This window comes from Lissotriton helveticus, chromosome 7, assembly GCF_964261635.1.
Source record: "Lissotriton helveticus chromosome 7, aLisHel1.1, whole genome shotgun sequence".
Taxonomy (NCBI): domain Eukaryota; kingdom Metazoa; phylum Chordata; class Amphibia; order Caudata; family Salamandridae; genus Lissotriton; species Lissotriton helveticus.
The window spans coordinates 1,856,237,945-1,856,259,327 of record NC_136068.1 but is presented as its reverse complement, the minus strand read 5'-3'; the positions used below and the strand labels follow the sequence as shown (position 1 = coordinate 1,856,259,327).

The window sequence follows — 21,383 nt, the reverse complement described above, 5'->3', positions numbered from 1 at the left end:
AGACTTCATGGCCTCTCTGCTTCATGCACATGCATTTTTAGCATGTGCTGCTTGCTGTGGGGCACTGGAATTATGCAGTAATGGTGGGCAAAATTATGCCAGTGTTGACTAAAATATGCAGCAAAAGAAAGGCTGCAGTGTGATACAGCATATTTTCTGATACTTTATTATTTAGACATTTCTACACATGCTAACAGTCTCTGCGAACATTTTGCCTTAATAGTGCTAGTGTATCATACAAATGCAGTAGTGAGAAAGGTGACCAGTCAACCTTTGCAAAGGGCCTTCCACTTCTCAGAAATATAATTCACATCTTTTAGTAACTTTTGATCCGTTTGAGCTACAAACAAATTATTGGTTAAAATCGTCAAATTATGCAGCAGATGATGCATTATGTGGCACATATTGCATAGCCATAATTATATAGTAAACATTTGCAAATTAGGCTATTTTGCCCTTCATGTTTGAACTGCTCTTGTAGAAAAAGGGAGAAGTGCTGAAGACAGAAACTCCATGCTCAGAGACAAATGGCTTGTGATTCCACTTCTAAGCGTATTAGGGGCATTTTGTGATTGGAAACATACCCCACTTTCTGAATGTTAACAACTGATATTATACCCTAAATAGACGTGTATTTATTGGTTGGATTAAATAGTGTAATAAACTGTAACTGGGTAGTAAAATGCCAAACAAATACTAAAAATTAGAATGATTTGCTCTTTCTGGCCACACCTCTGACTCCGCCCACTGACTCAATCCTTGGGTTATTCCCGGCTCTAATTCTCTGCCCACAGTTCCCCTACTTTTTTTTCGCCAACTTCGACCACTGCTTACGCTCCTCAGCAGCACCAACAGCAAGACCAACCGCGGCGCCCTCCCGAGCTCCTTCGAGTTTTATGTGGTATTTCCTCTCTGACTCGCGCAGTTTTCTCCTCATTTCCCGCCTCACTTCCTGAATGAGTTTGGTTTTCTCGGCGCTCTCCCGCTCTCCCTCCAGATCTTTTATGATGTCCTCACACTGGCGCTCTGTGGCCTCCTCTTCCAGCTTCGCTTCCTCGCGGTACCGCTCTTTAACAACCTCCGCTGCTTCCAGTAAGTGCGTCTCCACCTCCTGATAGATCTCCTGTGTGTAAAAGGCCCCTCCTTGGAGCCGCAGCACTGCGTCTATCAGCGTCATGACCTCTGCCCTCTCCCGCGCCTTCGCGCCTCCTCGCGCGCAGCTGCTGATGGCGCAGTAACGACCCCCGAACCTTTCAACGAGACCCTTCAGAGCTGTCCCTGAACCCTGGATATGGCTCTTTATCGTCCGCCCCCCCAACCCCTCTTTCCCCGTGAACACGACCAGCGCGTGCCCTCGATGCCCTTCTTTGAAGAAGAAAGTTGTTTCCAATCCTTTCGTGGTGCTCTGCCCCACACCCAGCGCAAAGATGATGGCATGAGGGCCGGGTGCAGAGAAAGTCACCAACTTCATACGTTCTACCGTACATTCCTCCTTCTTAATATCTTCAAGGTCTGGGGGCAAAGCGAACTCTGTAACCAGCAGCCTCCGTCCATCTCGCACACAGCTCCTCCTGGTGCACTCTCCCATCTTTGCTCTGTATTCTAGCTCTCTCTCTCTGCCGAGGAGGGTGTCCAGTGCAGCGTGTGTCCCATCTCCTGTCAGGTCAAACAGGACAATCCTCAGCTCCTCCACCCCAGGGCCGCCGCTGACGTCACAGGCACCTGCAAGGAGCACAACACACAATGGATAAGACACTTTACCGAAGGAGGACCCAACCATACAGGCCCTGCCACCATGAGAACATTAACAAAGCATGACTTGTGCATCTGGTCAACACCCAAGAGGTGAGAGGCGGATGCATAAGATTCCATTATGGAGCGGATATTAAGCGGAAGAGTGGGGGTTCATTAATGACAGATCAGATGCCAAATGGGTTCTGAATGACCCATGAATAGGTCCAAGGGCCTCCAAGAGGCTGGACAGTGAGCAGCAAATCCACCCAAGGCAGACGACCAACTGAGAAGGGAGTAGGAAGAAGCAGTGGCATAACGAAACTTGAGGTGGCCCCCTGCAAAGTGCAGGGAATGGCCCATTCCGCACTTACTCAGGAGCTCTCAGACCAGGGCACTGCACTGAGAAGGTCACTTGGAGCTCAGGCTCCCCCTACTGTGAAGGCTGCAGGGGCCTTCGTTACGCACTGGGTAGAAGGGTCAGCCTCGGCACAATAAAGAGGTCTCACTGACTGTGCTGCTCTTCCTTCAGGAGATGTTTCACAAATACATATATCTATATATATTCGCAGAGGTGCAGAGTGCAATATGGTAGTTATACCGTTGATGAGTGTGGGGGAGGGCTTGAATCACAGAGAGCAGAACCTTTGCTTGAGTGCTGATGCCTCTCTACTTCCTCAACAATGATAATAAATAGCATATTGTACTCTGCAAATTTTCATACATGGTTTATGCCCTGGCATTTTTGTAACAAAATGTATTTCACCGAAACCAGCACACAAGCGATTCCATGTCTGCAGTGCAGCAACGTTAAATCATAGAGAAGTGAAAACGTGAATATTAGGTCAGTTATTCCCTTTATAAAGTAATTTTTATGCGCCATCTGTGAGAGAGATGTCGATTTTACAGAAATCTGGTAATAAAACCTAATTTGACCTATATAAGCCACTCATTAGTTATTGTTAGGGTTACCAGCGATAGGAATTCCTCGATTTTTTTTCTCTTACTAACTTTGCACCTGTACACTACATATTCCGGAGTCCTGGAAAGGCGCAGAAATCATCCCAATTTTTAAAAAGGGGAAAAGGGCTCATCTGTAAACTACAGACCCATCAGCCTAATAGATATTTCACAAAAGATTTTCTGCAAAAACATCCTAACTTGGATCCAAGTTTTGATCGAGGAGAATAACATTTTATCGAACCTGCAGGCAGATTTAGGGCTTCTACTAACACTGGACCAAGTTTTCAGATTTTTAATGCTTATATGGAAGGAAGTGACTATTAGAGGGGGTCATTTGAATGTTGTGTTTGTGGACCTAAAAACGGCCGTCATTTCTATAGATCGCACCCAACTTTGGACTGCCCTTCGAGACCTTGGTGTCCCCAACTCATTTACTCAAAATCCTGATTCGTTTACAGCAAGGTAATTACGCTAAAGTGAGGTGGAACCTACATGGCAGCCTAACACATTATATTTCTGTCTGTAAGGGAGTTCGACAGGGCTGTGTTCTCGCCCCAAAACAATTCACCTTGTTTATAAATGGGTTAATAGGAGAGTTATATGATTGTGGAGACGATCCCCCAAAATTAGCTGGAACTGGAAGCCCCGTGCTGTCACTGCTTTTTGCAGACGATACGCTGTTCTTAGCCAGGACGCCAAAGGGGATTCAGAACATCTTAAACAAGTTTGCAAAAGCCTGTAAGGATAGGGGCTTGTTAATCAGCTGCTTGAAGACTAAATGTATGGCGTTTAACCCCTACAAATCAAATAAGGGTAAACTGAGGTTGGGCTCTCAAACTTTGGAACAGGTTAAGGTATTTGACTACTTGGGAGTCCAAATCAGTGACAGGCTGGTCTGGTCACCCCAAATCGAAAAGAGTGCATTAACTCTTGTTAACGCGGGATTTCTGGTCTCTAGTTACCTTACCAGATCCCAAATCAAGTCGACTGAATCGTTGGTACCTGTCATTGAGTAAAAGGCAATCTACTACCAGGTTAGTTAATTAATAACTTAAACCACTCTAAAGAACCACTGACTACTAGTAAGTTTCAAAGATTTATTATAAAGCCAAAAGTATCTGAAGATACAAACATCTCAGTAGAAGATTCAAAAGGTATACAGGTATGATTATAAACAATTATTCTCGGAAAGCCCTTAACCGACAAAAGGAAATTATCAAAAATATCTCGAACACCATTAAAGTGGCGAGAATCGATATCAGTTGCAGCTTTAGAGTCATTTACAGAAAATAAAATTCTGGTTAGTCTGTCCCTACACTAGACTAAGTGACATCCCTACTTAACAAGATCTTTTCCCAAAAGGTGTCAGCCGTGGTGTCTTCCTAAGAAGATCACGCACTTCTCTTTGTCTCTTCTGTAAATCGGTCTCTTGTGATCAGCCTATCTGCCTACCCAACCGCTTCCTTAGGCTCCCAAAATCATCTGCTCTGCTCTCCCGGGTCGCTTTCCCTAATACAAAATCACATTTCCGATAGGAACGCCCCTCGGGACGCCCCTCACGTGGTGCAGCTTTGAGCGGCAAACTCCATGATGGTACTCTTCAAGACCCTCGTTAAAGTTGACCTTGGTTCCCAGGCTTCTTCTCCAGCACGCCGGTACCCCCTGAAATTCCTGAAAACTCCTACAGGCCTGCGCCAAGCGCCACTGAACAAAGCCCCATTCATTTCGACTGATTAGGACCCCTCGCACCTGCATACAGACCGTCCTACAGTGGGCCTCAAATTCCAGACTCCACCATATCTATAGGTCATAAAACATACGTAAAACTCTGTACTTGGCGCCTCTCGACTTCTTCTCTAACGAGCACATTGCAGATCAAAGAAACGACATTATCTGTTCAGGCCTACTTGATTTACATGAAGCAGGTCCCTGCACCCTGAAAACATTTAACTGGATTTAAACAGTATTCTTAACTAACACACGTTTCTATAATGCAACACATCTATAAAACATATATTTCAGTACTAAGTTCAATAATACATTTAGAAGAACAAAGTCAACCCCACCTCACATTATTTTAGCAGCACGTTTAGATTTACTGTGAATTGCCATAAGGCCTACACATTTTAACTGGTTTGCAAGACTCTAATTTCCTCTTACATGATCACTTAACATGAGAATGTGAGGTTTCCATATTCATTCTAACATTTCTACATTAGTCTCCACGTTGCTATAGTTATCGTTGCGCTACTTAAACACTCGGTATAGTTCACTTCTGGATATAAAACACTCTTGTGCAAAATATATTTAAACTAACTACGTGCTTGTAAATATGGTACACTTATACATTTTTCATATTTGTGCTCTCTCAGTCCCCCCTTTGATGACTTTCAGGAGTCATCACCATCAAAACACCATCACTAAAATGTAGGATCCTTCAAAGTGAAGTCGTGGCAGTACCACTTCTTTTCATTGTCTCCAATGCCTTCAGACTCTTATATTGAGTATCCTGCATTGCAGTCAGTCTTCTCTCCTGTTCTCTCATAGATCTCTGCAACCTGTTTGCTCTATACCACTGATACAGACGCACCAATCCCCACAAAGTGATTACACAAATCACAATTATGATGATGGGTTTCAGTATGTACCAAACGATACCCTTTCCTAGGTTGGCAAACCAACCTCCAACTTTACCCATTCCATGACCTACTTTTTCCCACACATTTACTTTTGTCAGATCCTCAATTTCGTGGTGAATTGCAGTGATGTTTCGTATGTATTTCTCTAGAGGTTTTGAATTGTCCGGAATGTAAGTGCAGCATTCCAGGACCTTCAAAGCCTTACAAACTCCTCCCTCTTTGGCTAACATAACGTCTAGAGCAAGTCGGTTCTGAAGAACCATTGCCCTTATCGATTGCATCTCACCCTCCACCAGCATTAATGATCTAGCAGTACTGGCAGATAACCTATCTACGACTGTAGCCAATCTCCTAAGCTTGATGTCATTCAATATCAATCCCAAAAAGGGAAATACCACACCAAATACATCTCCAACCACTTCTTCAGTGCCTAGATCTCTCCTCCCTCTAGCTTGTTTTCCTCTCTTTATTGTCTCTAAATTCTCGGCATGGTATATTTTGGGAAAGACAATCGCTAAATAGCATGATCCGTACCAATTATCTGGTAACCTCACATAGGCATTTCTTCCACATACAAAATATACATTTGGTATTGCTTGCATTTCTTTCAAGAAATCCTTGGAGTAATACTCCAACTGGAAAGCATGTTCACAACTGACTTCCCCTACAAACAAATTCTCATAATAGGAGTAACTTCTATGAATACATAGTTTCCCCCTTTTCTCTTTGTCTAAGGCAATTGGACCCTTACTACCCTTCCTTTGGTGTTCCCTTTCCTCCTTGGTCCAATCTGTTTCCCATTGTCCTGAAGCTTTCTGAATCTTTTGCCTTCTGTATCGAGTATCCACCTGCCCTATAAACTTCTTTTCAATTTCTGATACTTGACAAGTCAAATTATTTCTTCGGGCATGTGATGTATCTAACGTTCTCCATGGAAGAAACCATTTCTGTAACCTGTCTTCACACTTGTAATAGTCCCACTTATTTAAATGCTTATAATTTGGGACCTCTGGCAATGTTGAGTCGAAATTCGAAAAATAATACTCGAATCCTTCTCGTCCATAGAATATGCTCAACAACAAACTGCATGTGATTCCATATGTCAATGGAGGATGATGGTATCTGATACCCTCATCCACAGAAGCTGGTAATTGCATACAAACGTAGCAATTCTTCGCCTCCATGACATCAATGTACTCATAAAGTAATTTGGCATAAGCATTTGACCTGAAATTCCCCTGTGATTCATCTGTATGTAACCTTTTTATTTCCGCATCCAACAACACCTTGTCTTTATCATTGATGTTTCCCTTATAATTAACAGTAGTGGTTCTCTGTGTTGACACTCCCTTGACTTCCTTGACTGCAGTTGCATCCCTCTCGTGTCCCACTATGTATGAGACAGTAACCACTAAAACTATAAGAGAAATCACTACTCCTAAAAGTGTGCCAACTATACATTTTGCCCTGCGGTTCGGGTTGCCGGCCTCCATGTTCTCAAACAGTGTAGCTTTGGATGTTCTTCTAGCATCAACTTCTCCTTCTCTCTGAACAAAGTCTCTCTTTCAAACAATGTCTCTCTTTTGAACACTTGGAAGCTGACAATTTATTCCGCAAAACAGTCTTATAGTCCTGTAGAAATAGACAACCCTAGCCCTTCTCCGTCCTCTAAAAGGAAGTCCCTACCATTTTCTTCTTCCACTCGGCGCTAGGTTATCTTGCAGCAATATTTACAAAGTTCTTTTGAAAAGTCTTTTATCAATCTGAAACTATGAGTGTTTCAAGAAGTGACACCACGTCCTCATAAATGTCCATACGAAGAAGTATTCCCTCAAATTCTGGGTAATTCGTACAACAACATGGAAATTCGACTGTCTCAAGGATTATCCTTCTTATTTCGCTCTGGACAAGAGGGCGAACAAAATGAAGAGTTAATGTTTTTTCAATCTCCACTCCTGGTACTATCAACTCTACATCTACAGTTACGAAGGGGTCCGTTCTGACCAAGATCACTTTCTTCACCTTCCCAGTTCTGCGCCCCTTCAAAGACATCCGCAACTAAGTATTAATCCAAGACAATGAGCGTTCCAAGAACTTCCACTACTCGCTCAAGCATTTCCAAGCGAAGAAGAGTTCCCTCCAGTATTGGATATTGTGAACAACAAACCGGAAAGTCAACTGTTTCTAAAATCAATTTTCTGATTCCGCTCAGGAGAGGAGGATAGACGATGTTGAGTGTCAGCAACCTTTCGGCCTCCACTCCTGGTAGCAGGAACCTTATTTGCACTGTGATAATCGGTTCAATTCTGATCAGGCTCACTTCCCTGACCCTCCCGGTTCTGTGTCCCCGGACATCTGCGACGAGGTAGGTCCAATCAGGAGTAGAGTATCTTCTGCTAGGCACTCGCACCCTCCTTGATCTTCTCGGACCTTCCTGGGCTTGATCTTGGGTATCTTCTTCCGGATCCGAGTCTTCGGATATAGGAGCAAGCGTTTCTTCCTGAGCCGACCTCAAACTTAGCCTCCTTCTTCTTTCCGGCCAAGTGGCAGCTTCACGCCTTGTTCTCCTATTTCTCGTCCTCACACTCGGTTCTTGATCGCTCTGGTACTGATCTGTGTCTGAGTCGTATTCACTGCAGCTCTCTCCTTCAGTTGCGTCTTCGGTCTCACTGCTGTCCTGTCTTCTCCCTTTTTCTGGATCCGATGCGTTCCCAACTTCTTCCGACACCCCCACAGCTGCTCCGGTCTCCTCTTGTGACTCTTCTTCCACTACTGAACTTTCGTCTGGGATAGGAGCTGTTTCTTCTAGAGGTGCTGGAACTCTTCGAGTATGGGAGGCATGGATCCAATTTGGCAGCCCTCCGCACTTCACCGCGGTGTTCGTGATCAGGATTACCTGAAAGGGCCCACGCCAGCGTACATCTAGGCAGTTCTTCCTGACGTGCTTCTTGACCAGCACCCAGTCCCCTGGGCACAGATCATGACACAGGTTCCTTGATGATGGAACTTCAGCAGCCTGCACCTGAAGGGACACAGAATGGATGGCGTCAGACAGTCCCTAACAATAATCCAAGATCAGATCATCGGTTATGTTTAATAGGGCAGCAGTTGGAACAGTAGGAAGTCTCATGGCCCTCCCCATCAACACCTCGTGCGGAGAGAGTCCTGTCCTCCTGTCGGGTGTGCTACGCATGCTCATGAGCACTAAAGGAAGAGCATCTGGCCAACTCAAAGATGTGGATGAACAGACTTTAGCTAGTCGACTCTTCAGAGTGCCATTTACTTGCTCCACAATCCCTGAGGCCTCTGGTCGATAACTACAATGCAGTTTTTGATCGATCTTTAATGCAGAGCACAGCATCTTCACAATTTCGCTGTTAAAATGTGTTCCTCTGTCCGATTCCAGAGAGGCAGGCACCCCGAAGCGTGGTATCAACTCCCTAAGCAACAATTTGGCTACTGTGAGTGTATCGCACCTGCGTGTAGGGTATGCTTCAACCCATCTGGAAAATATGCATACAACCACCAAAACATACCTAAGGCGGTTGAATTTTGGCATTTCAATAAAATCTAATTGCATTCTGTTGAAAGGCCCCCCAGCCCTCCCAATGTGACTCAGGGTAACTGGTGTTCTTTTTCCGATGTTTAACTGTTGGCAAGTAACACATCGTTTGCATACTGATTCTGCTGCTATTCTAAACTTAGGGCAATACCAAGTCTGCCTGAACACCCTCAGCATGGCATCCCTTCCTAGGTGTACTGGACCATGTATTTGTCTGGCCATGGGATTCGCTAGTTCCTCAGGTAACACAGCCCTCCCATCTGCTGAAATCCAAAAATCCATTTCACTTCGCACACAACCTGCTATCTCCCATGCCTTTTTCTCAGTTTCTGGTGCGTTCTCCTGCATCACTCTTAAATCTTCCCAAGTATCTACTGTCTCCAACATCATGCTTAATTCTGTCTTTTCTTCAGCACCATCAATTTCCACTTTTGAGAAAGAATAATCTTGTTCCGCACAATAGCGTGCGACCTCATCAGCGTACTGATTACCTTGTGACACAAAATCTGTATTCTTAGTGTGAGCTACACATTTTACTATCGCAATGGCAGCTGGGCCTTGTAATGCTTCCAACAACAGTTGCACAAATTCTCCATTTCGAATGGGCGAACCAGAGGAGGTCATGTAACCTCTCTGAGACCACAATTGCCCGAAATCATGAACCACACCGAAACCATATTCGCTGTCAGTGTATATGGTGACTCTTTTTCCATTACCTGCTATACAGGCACGAGTTAATGCAATGATTTCTGCTACCTGTGCGGAATGTACTCATTCCAGGCAAGCAGCTTCCACAACTCCAGCAATGGTGCAAACAGCATAAACTGCTCTCAACCGACCAGTATCGTCTCTTAAACATGAGCCATCGACAAAGTAAATCTCATCAGGGTCAGACAACGGCTCATCCACAATATCTGGTCTGGGCTTCGTGCATAGTTCAGTCACATCAAGGCAATCGTGGTCTTCACATCCTTCGCCTTCTATTACAGTAGGTAGTGGCATCAATGTAGCAGGATTCAAGACAGAGCATCTCTTGAGGGTCACGTTCTCCGCAGCAAGGATAACTTGCTCGTAGCGCGTGAGCCTGCTATTGGTCAGATGCTGCGTCTTCGTCCTGGTCATTAACAATTCTACAGAATGCGGTACATACACCACTAACTGGTGTCCCATGACAATACTCTCGCACCTTTCAATGCTGACACCTGTTGCAGCAACGGATTTAAGACATCCGGGCAACGCTGCGGCTACCGGATCTAATGTAGCCGAAAAGTAGGCAACTGGTCTACGGGCATTTCCATGGGTCTGTGCCAAGACTGACAAAGCACATCCCTCCCTCTCACAACAATAAAGTGAAAAAGACTTCTCGTAGTCGGGCATCCCCAGAGCCGGAGCACGACATAAGTCGTCTCTCAGCTGCAGGAATGCCACTAGGCATTCGTCGTCCCATGGTACCGGATCACTCACCTCCTTGTGCGTCAGTTTCTGTAAGGGTTTTGCTTTCAGTGAAAAGTTAACTATCCACTGTCGACAATAACCAACCATCCCTAGGAACATCCTAACTTCTCTCTGTGTCGTAGGCGCATTCATCTTCATTATCGCCTCAATCCTCTCTGGGGACACCTTGCGTTTTCCTTTTTCTAACCGGTGTCCCAAATACTGCACTTCAGTCAGACAGTACTGTAACTTGCTCGGAGATACCTTATGTCCGTTTTCAGCTAAATGGTTTAATAAGGCAATGGAATCTAATTTACAAGCTTCCTCGGTCTCTGACGCAACAAGTAGGTCATCTATGTACTGGACCAGAACCGAATTCTGCGGCAGTACTAGATTTTCGAGATTCTTCTTCAACAACTGGTTGAAGATGGATGGGCTGTCTGTGAATCCTTGTGGGATTCGACACCATGTTAAAACGCGATTTTCCATTTTAAAAGCGAAAAGATACCTGCTTTCCTCATCCAATGGGATTGAAAAGAAGGCCTGGCAAAGATCTATCACTGTGAACCATTCTGCTTGGCATGGTATCTGGAACAGTATCACTGATGGATTTGGTACCACTGGACAACATGAAACAACTATATTGTTAATTTTTCGTAGGTCCTGTACTATCCTGAATTTCCCACTAGGTTTCTGCAATCCCATAATCGGTGAGTTACAAGGACTTCCCACGATTTCTTTTAGTATTCCCTGCTGAATCATTGACTCGATCACAGGTTTTATTCCTGCAATCGTTTCCTGGGACAATTTGTATTGGGGTGTTCTTGGAAACTCGGCATTTGGTTTTACCATTATTTTTACTGGTTCTACCCCTTTAATCAATCCTATTTCCTCTCCTGTGAAATCCCATACCTCTGACGCCACTGCATCTCGTAAGTCCTGGGGAAGATCTTCTACTGTCAGAGTAGGATATAGTTCTATACAAGATTTTGAATTGGCTACTTTAAAGGTAGCATCATCATCCGTAGTCTGTACCTCCACACCTTGCGGTGTGCAGTATATGGTACAATTCAACTTGCACAGCAAATCCCTTCCTAACAAACATACCGGACTCGAATCACATACTACAAACTGATGTTCATTCATATGGTTCCCTATTTTTACTGACACTGGTTCAGTCAAAGGACTAGTCATCCTTTTGTTTGCAACTCCTACCACCTGAATTGTTTCCCCTGACATCGGTAAATCTGGAACCACTGCTGATCTCAGAGTTGATCGAGTAGCTCCAGTATCCACCAAAAACGTTGTAGGACACCCTGCCACTTCAGCCTCAACAAACGGCCCTCTTTGATCCACTTCTAAGACTGCCCCGAGGGTACAGTCCTCTTCTCTACTCACACGTTGTCCTGTCAGTGGATCGATATAATAACATTTTTCTTCCTCGATAAAGAGAGGCATTTGTTTAAAGACCTTTCCCCCTGTCGCTATTTTCGGTGGCTGTGGGAACTGGGCTTGTGGAGCCGAAGTCCCCCCTTTGACCACCTTGCCTCCTGGAATTGTCACCTTTGAAGCTGGAACCTTTTGAACTTGCTCTTCTAATTCTAGCTCTCCATTTTCAAAGGGACACTCGCGTCTCCAATGTCCCACCTGGTGACACAAATGGCACTTTGTCGTTTTCTTTAAAGTGGAAAAGTCTATTCTAGGTTTCTGGCTTTCTTCATTATCTTTGTTTTGGCCATTTGACTTTCGTCCCATTCCCTGTTTCTGTTGTCCACCCTTTCCTGCTGACTGCATCTGCACTACCATCAATTTCTCCTTTAGATTCTTGGCTTTAGAATCTATTTCGTCACTGCAGTATCTCGCATATCGCAGGATCTCATCTAGTGGTTTGTTTTGCCAACAAATTAAATGTTGTTGAATCATTAGACAAATATCAGGTCTCAGCCCCAAAACAAATTTTGACACAAACTGTCCTATGTCTTTGGGATCCATTACATCGAGTCCACTGTACTGTTTGAATATTTTCAGTAATCTCTCATAAAACTCGTGAACGGTCTCCTTGGGTTCCTGTCTTGTTCGGTCTATTTTTACCCAATCTATATCTTGTGGAGGCACTTTATCCTTTAACCAGGCTATTACTCTTTCATACTTCTCCATGACACTGTCCGCCGGTCCATTAGTTCTAGCATTCCTTTCAGGTTCTGCATTTGGCCACTGAACACTAATCTTGCATGTTACCCACAAATCCCCTGGAACCACAATGTCGAACAAGGTGTTCAAATCAATCCACAATACTTTGGAGATCTTTACAAACCTTTCTACCTGCTTATACCACTCAACTGTATTTTCCCGTAGCTTCGGAAATGAGTTGGTAAATGCAGCTAAATCTCCTCTACTCCAGGGCACATGTACATAATTCCCATTCGATATTTCTCGCAACGGGAATGCCTCCATCTGCATTACCCTTCCCTCTGGAGACATCACACTTGTGCTCCATCTAACTGTACCCCTTTTGGACCATCTCTCCTCCCATTTGTCCAGACTTCTCCACACCCTTATTCCCGATACCAACTCTCTTATGTGTGTTTTTAATCCTGTAGTTCTTTTCTCGTCTAGGTCTTGATCTGAGTATTGCAACCTATGGTTACTCTGTAACGTCGTTGTTCTGGACAAATCTACCCCGTACCTGTCTGCCAAATTAGTCAGTTTCTCATGAATTGCTCTGGCCTTTCTAGTGATATCCTTTGCTATGAATAGCAGCTCATCTTGTTCGTACAAATCAACCCTTTCTAAAGGCACCGTCCCTTCTAAAATTTCATCTAGATCAGATTTTAGGCTGGAGACATCAAGCCTTTTAACCTTTATCGCAGCTTTTAGTACTTCTGTTCTAGGTGCTCCTTCCACATCTCTCCCATCCCAGCTCCTAGTTCTACGCCTAGGCTCTGGTGAGTTATGTGGAGTCCTCCCATGCTCCCATCTCTCTAGGTCCCATGCCTTTCCATCTTCTCGGGGTGGATGGTGAAACACTCCTTCGCGCCTCATAGCTCCGCATTCCCCATCCTGTCTAGGTTCTCGGGATGCATGGTAAGACATTCCGTTACTCCCTCTTTCATCTTCATGCCTCTGTGACCTCTGATCACTTGATGTATGACGTGATCTTTCACTGTTCCCTCTTTGCCAGTGCTGTACATTTTCCCCAGGTGCGTGATGAGTGCACCTAAACCTATCTCTGTACTCTCGTGTTCTACTGTCTCCCTCATTTGGCATGAAGCGAGACATCTCCTCACACTCCATACTCCTACCACTCCGCTCCTGCTGTTCCCTCTCATCTATAGGACGTGTAACTCCTCTATCCTCCTGACTTTGGCCTTCTCGCCCCTGGCTGCTTTCGCTGGCCCCACAATGAGATACAGTCCCATTACCTCTGCTTTCCCACTCGGGTTCTGTTCTTGACCTGTTACTTGGGGTTACTGCGGACCCATCCCATTCCCTCAAATCAGCTCTTAATTCTGTATAAGACTTCGGCCGTGGTCCCCTCAGGTCCATCGGTCCTCTCTGACCTCCTTGCCCTGCGTTGGGACCCACAGTTGCATCTAATGGGGTGTTCCACGTTACCGATCCTGGCAATTGCTTCCATGCATTTGTCACGTTATTCCTCCTTTCCATTTCTATCCTTTCTCTATCCAATCGCCTCTGTTCTTCTTCTCTATCTCTCTCAGGGTTATAGATCAATACTATAGGTCCTATGGTAACAGGCACTTGAAGAGCGTCTGGCAGTCCAAAAGACTCAACCTTTTCGGTGGTTGGCGTCTTCTGTACCACAAACCGTCCCACTACACTCTGTACAGTGTTGTTGTGAGGTGTCTCCTCGCCTTTGATAGGTGTCAATTCTGATATAGGGAGTGGTGTAAACCCCTCTATGGCAGCCCCATCTTCCCTTGCAAGTCATCTATCTTCTATCTCCCCAACTCTCGGAGGTGGTCTATCTATCAGCAATCTGTTTATCAGGTTGTCTTCCGAATCGCTCTCCTCGTCCTCTTCCATGAGGTTCCTTTCTCCTGCCACCTCCCTCATTGGATACAATTTATCCACCTCAATAGCCTGTACCCTCCATCTCTTTGCCTCCTCGTCCCATTTGGAATCTCGCACTGCTCTTACCGATCGCGTCAGTCTTTGTTGACGCCTGTTCAAATTCCTGTCGTGCGCAGCCCTAATCCATGCATTAAGGGCCTCAAACTGGGTTGGTCTAGGCGGGGGTTTCAGTGAGGACATGGTTGCTTTTAGTCGATGCAACACCTCTAACTTAAACGTCCCATACTTCGGGAACTGCATTTCCTCATTTCCTTCCGTAAGCTTATTCCAAGCCCCAATCCATAATATTGTATGCAGCCCCACATTCGCTGCCATATAATGAGCTGGTGTACCCTCCGGCGGTGCCTCTTCCCCGTAATAATGTTCACTTCTTTTTCTTTTAAAAATCCCTTTCAAACACTTAAAGCACTTCATGATTTCTCTTTTCTCCGCGTTTGTTTACTTCCTGATGACAATCTACCAATCACAGCGCTGTTCTCGCTACCTGGCCTATCCGAGCGCGGCTTTCCTCCGACGTCACTCTAGCCGCCCAACCAGAGCGCGGCTCTAGCTAACGTCACACCAACCGCTCAATTACAGCGCGGCTCTAACCGACGTCACCCGTCCCCCTTCGCAGCAGTTCCCCTCCTTTCTCAGCTTGTCTCCTCGGTCATGCATGCGTCCCATTCATACTCTGAAAAATGATTACTTCCGTCCAAGCGATCACTTTTTCTCGACTGTACGCCCACAGTCTTTCTGTAGTTGTCACCTTAACTTGACGAAATGTCTTTCCGTTTACTTTCAGACAATCGCCTTCTCTGATAGGTTACTCACACGCAGTAACTTTCGACCAGCGTCCGTTACTCATACACTCACTCTGACACTCCCCCTATCTCGGTCCCACGGCGGTCAATGGTACCTCATGACTTCCGTACTATGGTTGACAACTACTCTGGGTGTTCGATACACCCAAAACCACTTAAGCTCTGGCCTGAACTTAAGATTTCCCACCAGTTTACCCGTTTACCAGGTTTACCGGTATCCGGTTGCGCGCGCTCACAACCTTCTCTCAATCACACTACAGGCATTCAACTCCGCAAGACATTACAATACAAATGCAACACAAAACACCGCAATCTGTTCACGCATGACCCTTGTTATACTCACTCTCCTCCGATACTGCTGCTTTTCCCGCACCGTCTGCACCTTCGGCGCACGATTCTTCCGCTGCTCTTCTCTCGATGTCTAGGGGCCTTGGGGTAAACTAACCTACCTAGATTACCTTCCTCAAGAAGATAACCATCCTACCTTCTACCAACTGTTAACGCGGGATTTCTGGTCTCTAGTTACCTTACCAGATCCCAAATCAAGTCGACTGAATCGTTGGTACCTGTCATTGAGTAAAAGGCAATCTACTACCAGGTTAGTTAATTAATAACTTAAACCACTCTAAAGAACCACTGACTACTAGTAAGTTTCAAAGATTTATTATAAAGCCAAAAGTATCTGAAGATACAAACATCTCAATAGAAGATTCAAAAGGTATACAGGTATGATTATAAACAAGTATTCTCGAAAAGCCCTTAACTGACAAAAGGAAATTATCAAAAATATCTCGAACACCATTAAAGTGGCGAGAATCGATATCAGTTGCAGCTTTAGAGTCATTTACAGAAAAGAAAATTCTGGTTAGTCTGTCCCTACACTAGACTAAGTGACATCCCTACTTAACAAGATCTTTTCCCAAAAGGTGTCAGCCGTGGTGTCTTCCTAAGAAGATCACGCACTTCTCTTTGTCTCTTCTGTAAATCGGTCTCTTGTGATCAGCCTATCTGCCTACCCAACCGCTTCCTTAGGCTCCCAAAATCATCTGGTCTGCTCTCCTCCCGGGTCGCTTTCCCTAATACAAAATCACATTTCCGATAGGAACGCCCCTCGGGACGCCCCTCACGTGGTGCAGTTTTGAGCGGCAAACTCCATGATGGTACTCTTCAAGACCCTCGTTAAAGTTGACCTTGGTTCCCAGGCTTCTTCTCCAGCGCGCCGGTACCCCCTGAAATTCCTGAAAACTCCTACAGGCCTGCGCCAAGCGCCACTGAACAAAGCCCCATTCATTTCGACTGATTAGGACCCCTCGCACCTGCATACAGACCGTCCTACAGTGGGCCTCAAATTCCAGACTCCACCATATCTATAGGTCATAAAACATACGTAAAACTCTGTACTTGGCGCCTCTCGACTTCTTCTCTAACGAGCACATTGCAGATCAAAGAAACGACATTATCTGTTCAGGCCTACTTGATTTACATGAAGCAGGTCCCTGCACCCTGAAAACATTTAACTGGATTTAAACAGTATTCTTAACTAACACACGTTTCTATAATGCAACACATCTATAAAACATATATTTCAGTACTAAGTTCAATAATACATTTAGAAGAACAAAGTCAACCCCACCTCACATTATTTTAGCAGCACGTTTAGATTTACTGTGAATTGCCATAAGGCCTACACATTTTAACTGGTTTGCAAGACTCTAATTTCCTCTTACATGATCACTTAACATGAGAATGTGAGGTTTCCATATTCATTCTAACATTTCTACATTAGTCTCCACGTTGCTATAGTTATCGTTGCGCTACTTAAACACTCGGTATAGTTCACTTCTGGATATAAAACACTCTTGTGCAAAATATATTTAAACTAACTACGTGCTTGTAAATATGGTACACTTATACATTTTTCATATTTGTGCTCTCTCACTCTCCAACATGTTGACTGTGCAATAGCAGCGAAGGCAAGGGGGTCCATTATCCGTCCGTCCTCTCCAATTCTAGAACTAAATAGGGCTAATGGTCTAAGGGAAGCACTCTATGGGGCGGAGATATGGGTGCTGGAGAATTTAAAGCAGCTAGTCTCTGCAGAGAAATCATTTACAAGGGCAATCCTCAATTTACCAGTTAATACCCCTCCCTTGTGGGAGAACCCGGGGTACATAGAGAAAAAAATGGTCCACCTCCTCAAAAAAAGATTCTGGGAGTAAGTGTATAATCAATGTATGAATGTAAATGTACATGGCACCTTAACCTCCAGCTTTAAAAATGTAAAAGGTTGGTTTGGCTTTGAAACATTTATGGATGATATTGAACCTCCACAGGCAAGAGCACTCTACATTCAATTCAGGTACGGGGTTCTACCTTAAATACAAGGAAAAGTACCTGGTTACAATCATCTGTAACACCTCTGTGCCCGACCTGTCATTCTCTTCCTGAGACCATTGAACATTTCCTCTTTTCCTTTCCTTTCTATGCACACCACGGGAAAAAATGGCTAATACACATCTTTAAAACGGACACCAGTAGGTGGTTAGTATTTGCAATTTCGAAATACCTGCTTTATGCTTGGTGGACAAGGGTTAAAAATAATAAACTATGATTATGGGAATGCAAACTGAACACGTAAACTACCCAGTCATGGGGCTATCAGGGGATTACTTGGTTTTTCTCCCCCGGAATCTTTAAAAAACAGACCCCTTGTAAAGTGACCTCATTCTTTTTATTAATTATATGTGAAACCATGAAATTCTTGGGCAATTTAATATTGTTGGAGGTATGCGATATTCTGTTTTTATCCCATTTTATCAACAATGTCATGGATTTTTTATCTTTTTATCCTATTGTTACTGACTGTGAAATTTTGTGATGTAAATGATCATGTTATAGACCTAAAAAAAAGAATATATAAAACAAAATTAAAACCCACTGTAATGCATGACATTTTAAAAATATAGTGCACTGCAGTGTATTGCCACATTTTTACATATTAAAAAAATTATGGTGTAGCGATCAAATTACGCAAAATTACCACGCAAGTATAAAAAAATATAAAGAAACAAAGTACATTTGGCGACAAACAGGTACTTGCTACCTACTAGCGCGCTACATTATAAACATTTAAAGCAACTATACATGGCCCTGCATTGGTTGTTAAATCATGAGGTACGCAAGGCAGCACAAATTGCTGTCTTACATTACTCTTCACATAATATTCTACATTCCTTATTAAAAACAAATACAGTTAAATAAACATTTACACAAAGAATCAAATTACATTAAAAGAAATAGCCCTCCGTCTAATGGACCATGCCCACCCCAGATATTTTGCTGTTCCCAGAACAATTGGCAAATCAGTAGAGGTACAAATAATTTTTAGCGCCTCAACTCCACTAGATGTCCCTAAATTCCTACAGATGGGTACTAGCCATACTCTTCGAGGGATTGCGTATGCCTTGCAGAGAAACAAAAAGTGGCCTATGGTTTCCTTGGGTGCACCACACACCGGGCAGCACGAGGTGGTCGCACTCCTCCACCTGTGAGGTTCCGTGAAAATCGTTACGGTGTTTTGGGCATTGCCGAATATGGACGAAGTTGGTATCTATGAACCGTAAATGGCGAGTTCGGTAAGTGTACGCGTTTTCGCTACACTACTCAACACGGTTCGCCTAAATTACGTGTTTCGTCGTCTGAACCCTCGGGTTCCATTTTAGATACGGCGTCCATTTTGTTTCTTGCCCTCACGCAGTCAGCGAGCAGGCAACTGTTCGCCTCATGACCCCATTCGTTCCCAAGCCATACGGAAGACGCATATTCCTTTCACACGTCTTTATGACCGGAGGAATGACACTGCAGAGGCAAATGGCTCAGCTGGAGGGTAATCGTGCCGTGCCGGCCTATTGTTTCAGCCGTGCACGTGCTGGGATCAAGCTCCTTGATCCTTCGATCATGTTTCCAATATTACCCCCACACTCTTTTCTCTAGGTGTGCCTGACTTCCTAGCAGCTGTTCTTGTCTCTTTTCTCTTGCTCATTTACAACTCAAGTGGAATGTGCCTAATGGTGGGAAGATGTACTTTTACAGTTGGGAACCAGTGATGTTACTGTGATTATGTTCCGGGGTTCTGAAAACATGAAAGCGACCCTTTGTGAAGTTTATTGTGGGAACTGGGTTGTAACCTTTTGTTCACATGTTGTGCAATGGCAAAATCTTGTATAAAAGAGAGCGACTCACATATGCAAGGAGAAGCAGACTCGTAGAACCTACACGCTGTTGTACTTCTAGTGACTTTTGCCTCCCTGCAGTAATAAACTCTGATCTTTGACGCCGAAGGAAGTGTCCCGTGTCTCTGTCATTAGTGCGCCGAAGCAGGTATCTCACGAAGGTTATAGGTGTTGTTCCCTGGCACCGCTGGGCCTTAATTAGCCTAGTCCTTCAGTTGGCGCCCAACGTAGGGCGACATCGGCGGTACCGGTCCAAAACCTGACGATTGTGAGGAACTTCGTGTGAAATCTCCGAGGAAAAGGTGCACCCCGCTTCATCGATCCTGTTGTCGAAATAAGTGGTCCGAAGATTTTTCCCGCGAAGATTCCCGCCTCCTGACGGCTGCGACGGACCGATGCCCTGACTGTCGACCTGTTTCCGACGCCCGGCGTAGACCTTACGTACAAGCGAGACGATAGACGGGCCTTCCTGGTGACGCCATTGAAGTTTTGAGTTAAGTATTTGTGGGTCGCTCCCAGTCCTTAGTGGTTGTTCTAGCTTCTTGGAAGCTTTGTTGTTAGCTTACTAAAGCTTTGTTGTTCTAGCTCATTGAGCTTTGTTGTAGCCTTTTAAGGCTTTGTTGTATTGCATGGTTCCATTGCATTTGTGGTTCTTAGTCGTGGTTCTTAGTATTTTATTTGACAGTTGCAATTGCCAAAAACCGAGGGTTTTGTCTTTCACGAAGATTTAGTACTTCGGTAACCCTTGAAGTTTGATACTAGGTTAGTGTGCACGATGCCTAGCCATAGTGGATTCCTTGGTTTTCTTAAATGTTGCAACAAGGATTCCCGATTGGAGGACTCGTGTCCGATACCTACGGTTGGAACTCCGATATATGAGCTCTATAGTCGACATGGTGTGGGTCCTATTATTTATAATAAATATTGGGTACGTTACACGAAAAGGGATGGTGTCCTTAGTTGGCCACCGCATGGAAGTTTTGAACTTACGATTTTAGATAATCTTGAAGCCAAATTATTCAAAAGGAAAGCTAGGCCTGCTATGTTTGATTCTTTTCGGTTGTGGCGTAAAGAGGCCAAGCAGAAAGAAATCAAACAGCTTAAAAAGGATCGAAGAGAAGGGTTTGTTCCAATAATGCAAGTTGTACAACAATGTCAGCGAGATAAAGAAGAAAAAGAAATAGAAGTTTCTACTAGATTACATCACATGAGGATAGACAAATGTTATCCGGTTTTACAAACTAGTCCTGATAAGAAAGAGGAGGATCCGAAGGAGGATCCCCTGTTAACGTATTTCATGAACTCACCACATCCTTATGCACAGGGTGCTACAGCCCCCATAGCTCCCCCAGTTGTCCCGCCTGTCGTTCCTCCTGTTGTCCCTCCTGTTGTTCCGGCGGCTGCTGGTCAGCCCGTTGTTAATCCTACGTTTGTCCCACCACCTGTTCCTATTTCTACTACACCTTTGTCTGTACCTCCTCAACCGCTAGCCTTTGCTACTTCGACTGTCTCGTCTGTCTCCGCTGTTCCTACGTTCACTTCTAATATTGTCGCTCCTGTTCTTTTTCCTTCTTCTCCTTGTGCTCGTACCCGTATCCCTAATACTGTTGCTACGCTCTATTCACCACTAGCTGGATCGATACTACCACCCAGCGTTTCTGAAACTTCTCAGAGACGAAGTCAAATCCCTGGTGGAAGGGAAAGAGAGACGTTAGTGACGATGGCACATAGGTGGATAAGGCATCCTAGTAATTACCCTCCACGTGTGGTCTTCGACACATTTTCTCAGTTTAATGAGCCTACACAGAGATTCGTGTTCGAAGAAATGTGTAACTTTTTGAGAGAGCAATGGTATAATGATGATTTAGATACCGTACCGCCCGATGTGACTGAGCTTCAGAGTCAATTTTCGAACGGTATGATCGTG

The 21,383-nt window shown here is 44.5% G+C and overlaps 1 protein-coding gene across 1 annotated transcript in view; it reads right to left on the bottom strand.

Annotated features, from left to right (window-relative positions):
• Window positions 1–799: 799 nt before the first annotated feature.
• The window catches only part of LOC144769762 (E3 ubiquitin-protein ligase TRIM17-like), a 287,916-nt gene continuing 267,332 nt past the window's right edge, over window positions 800–21,383 (bottom strand). Inside the window, exon 6 of the mRNA XM_078653941.1 lies at window positions 800–1,722. Within this exon, the coding sequence (XP_078510067.1) occupies window positions 800–1,722 (923 nt within the window). The remainder of the gene's footprint in view (window positions 1,723–21,383) is intronic.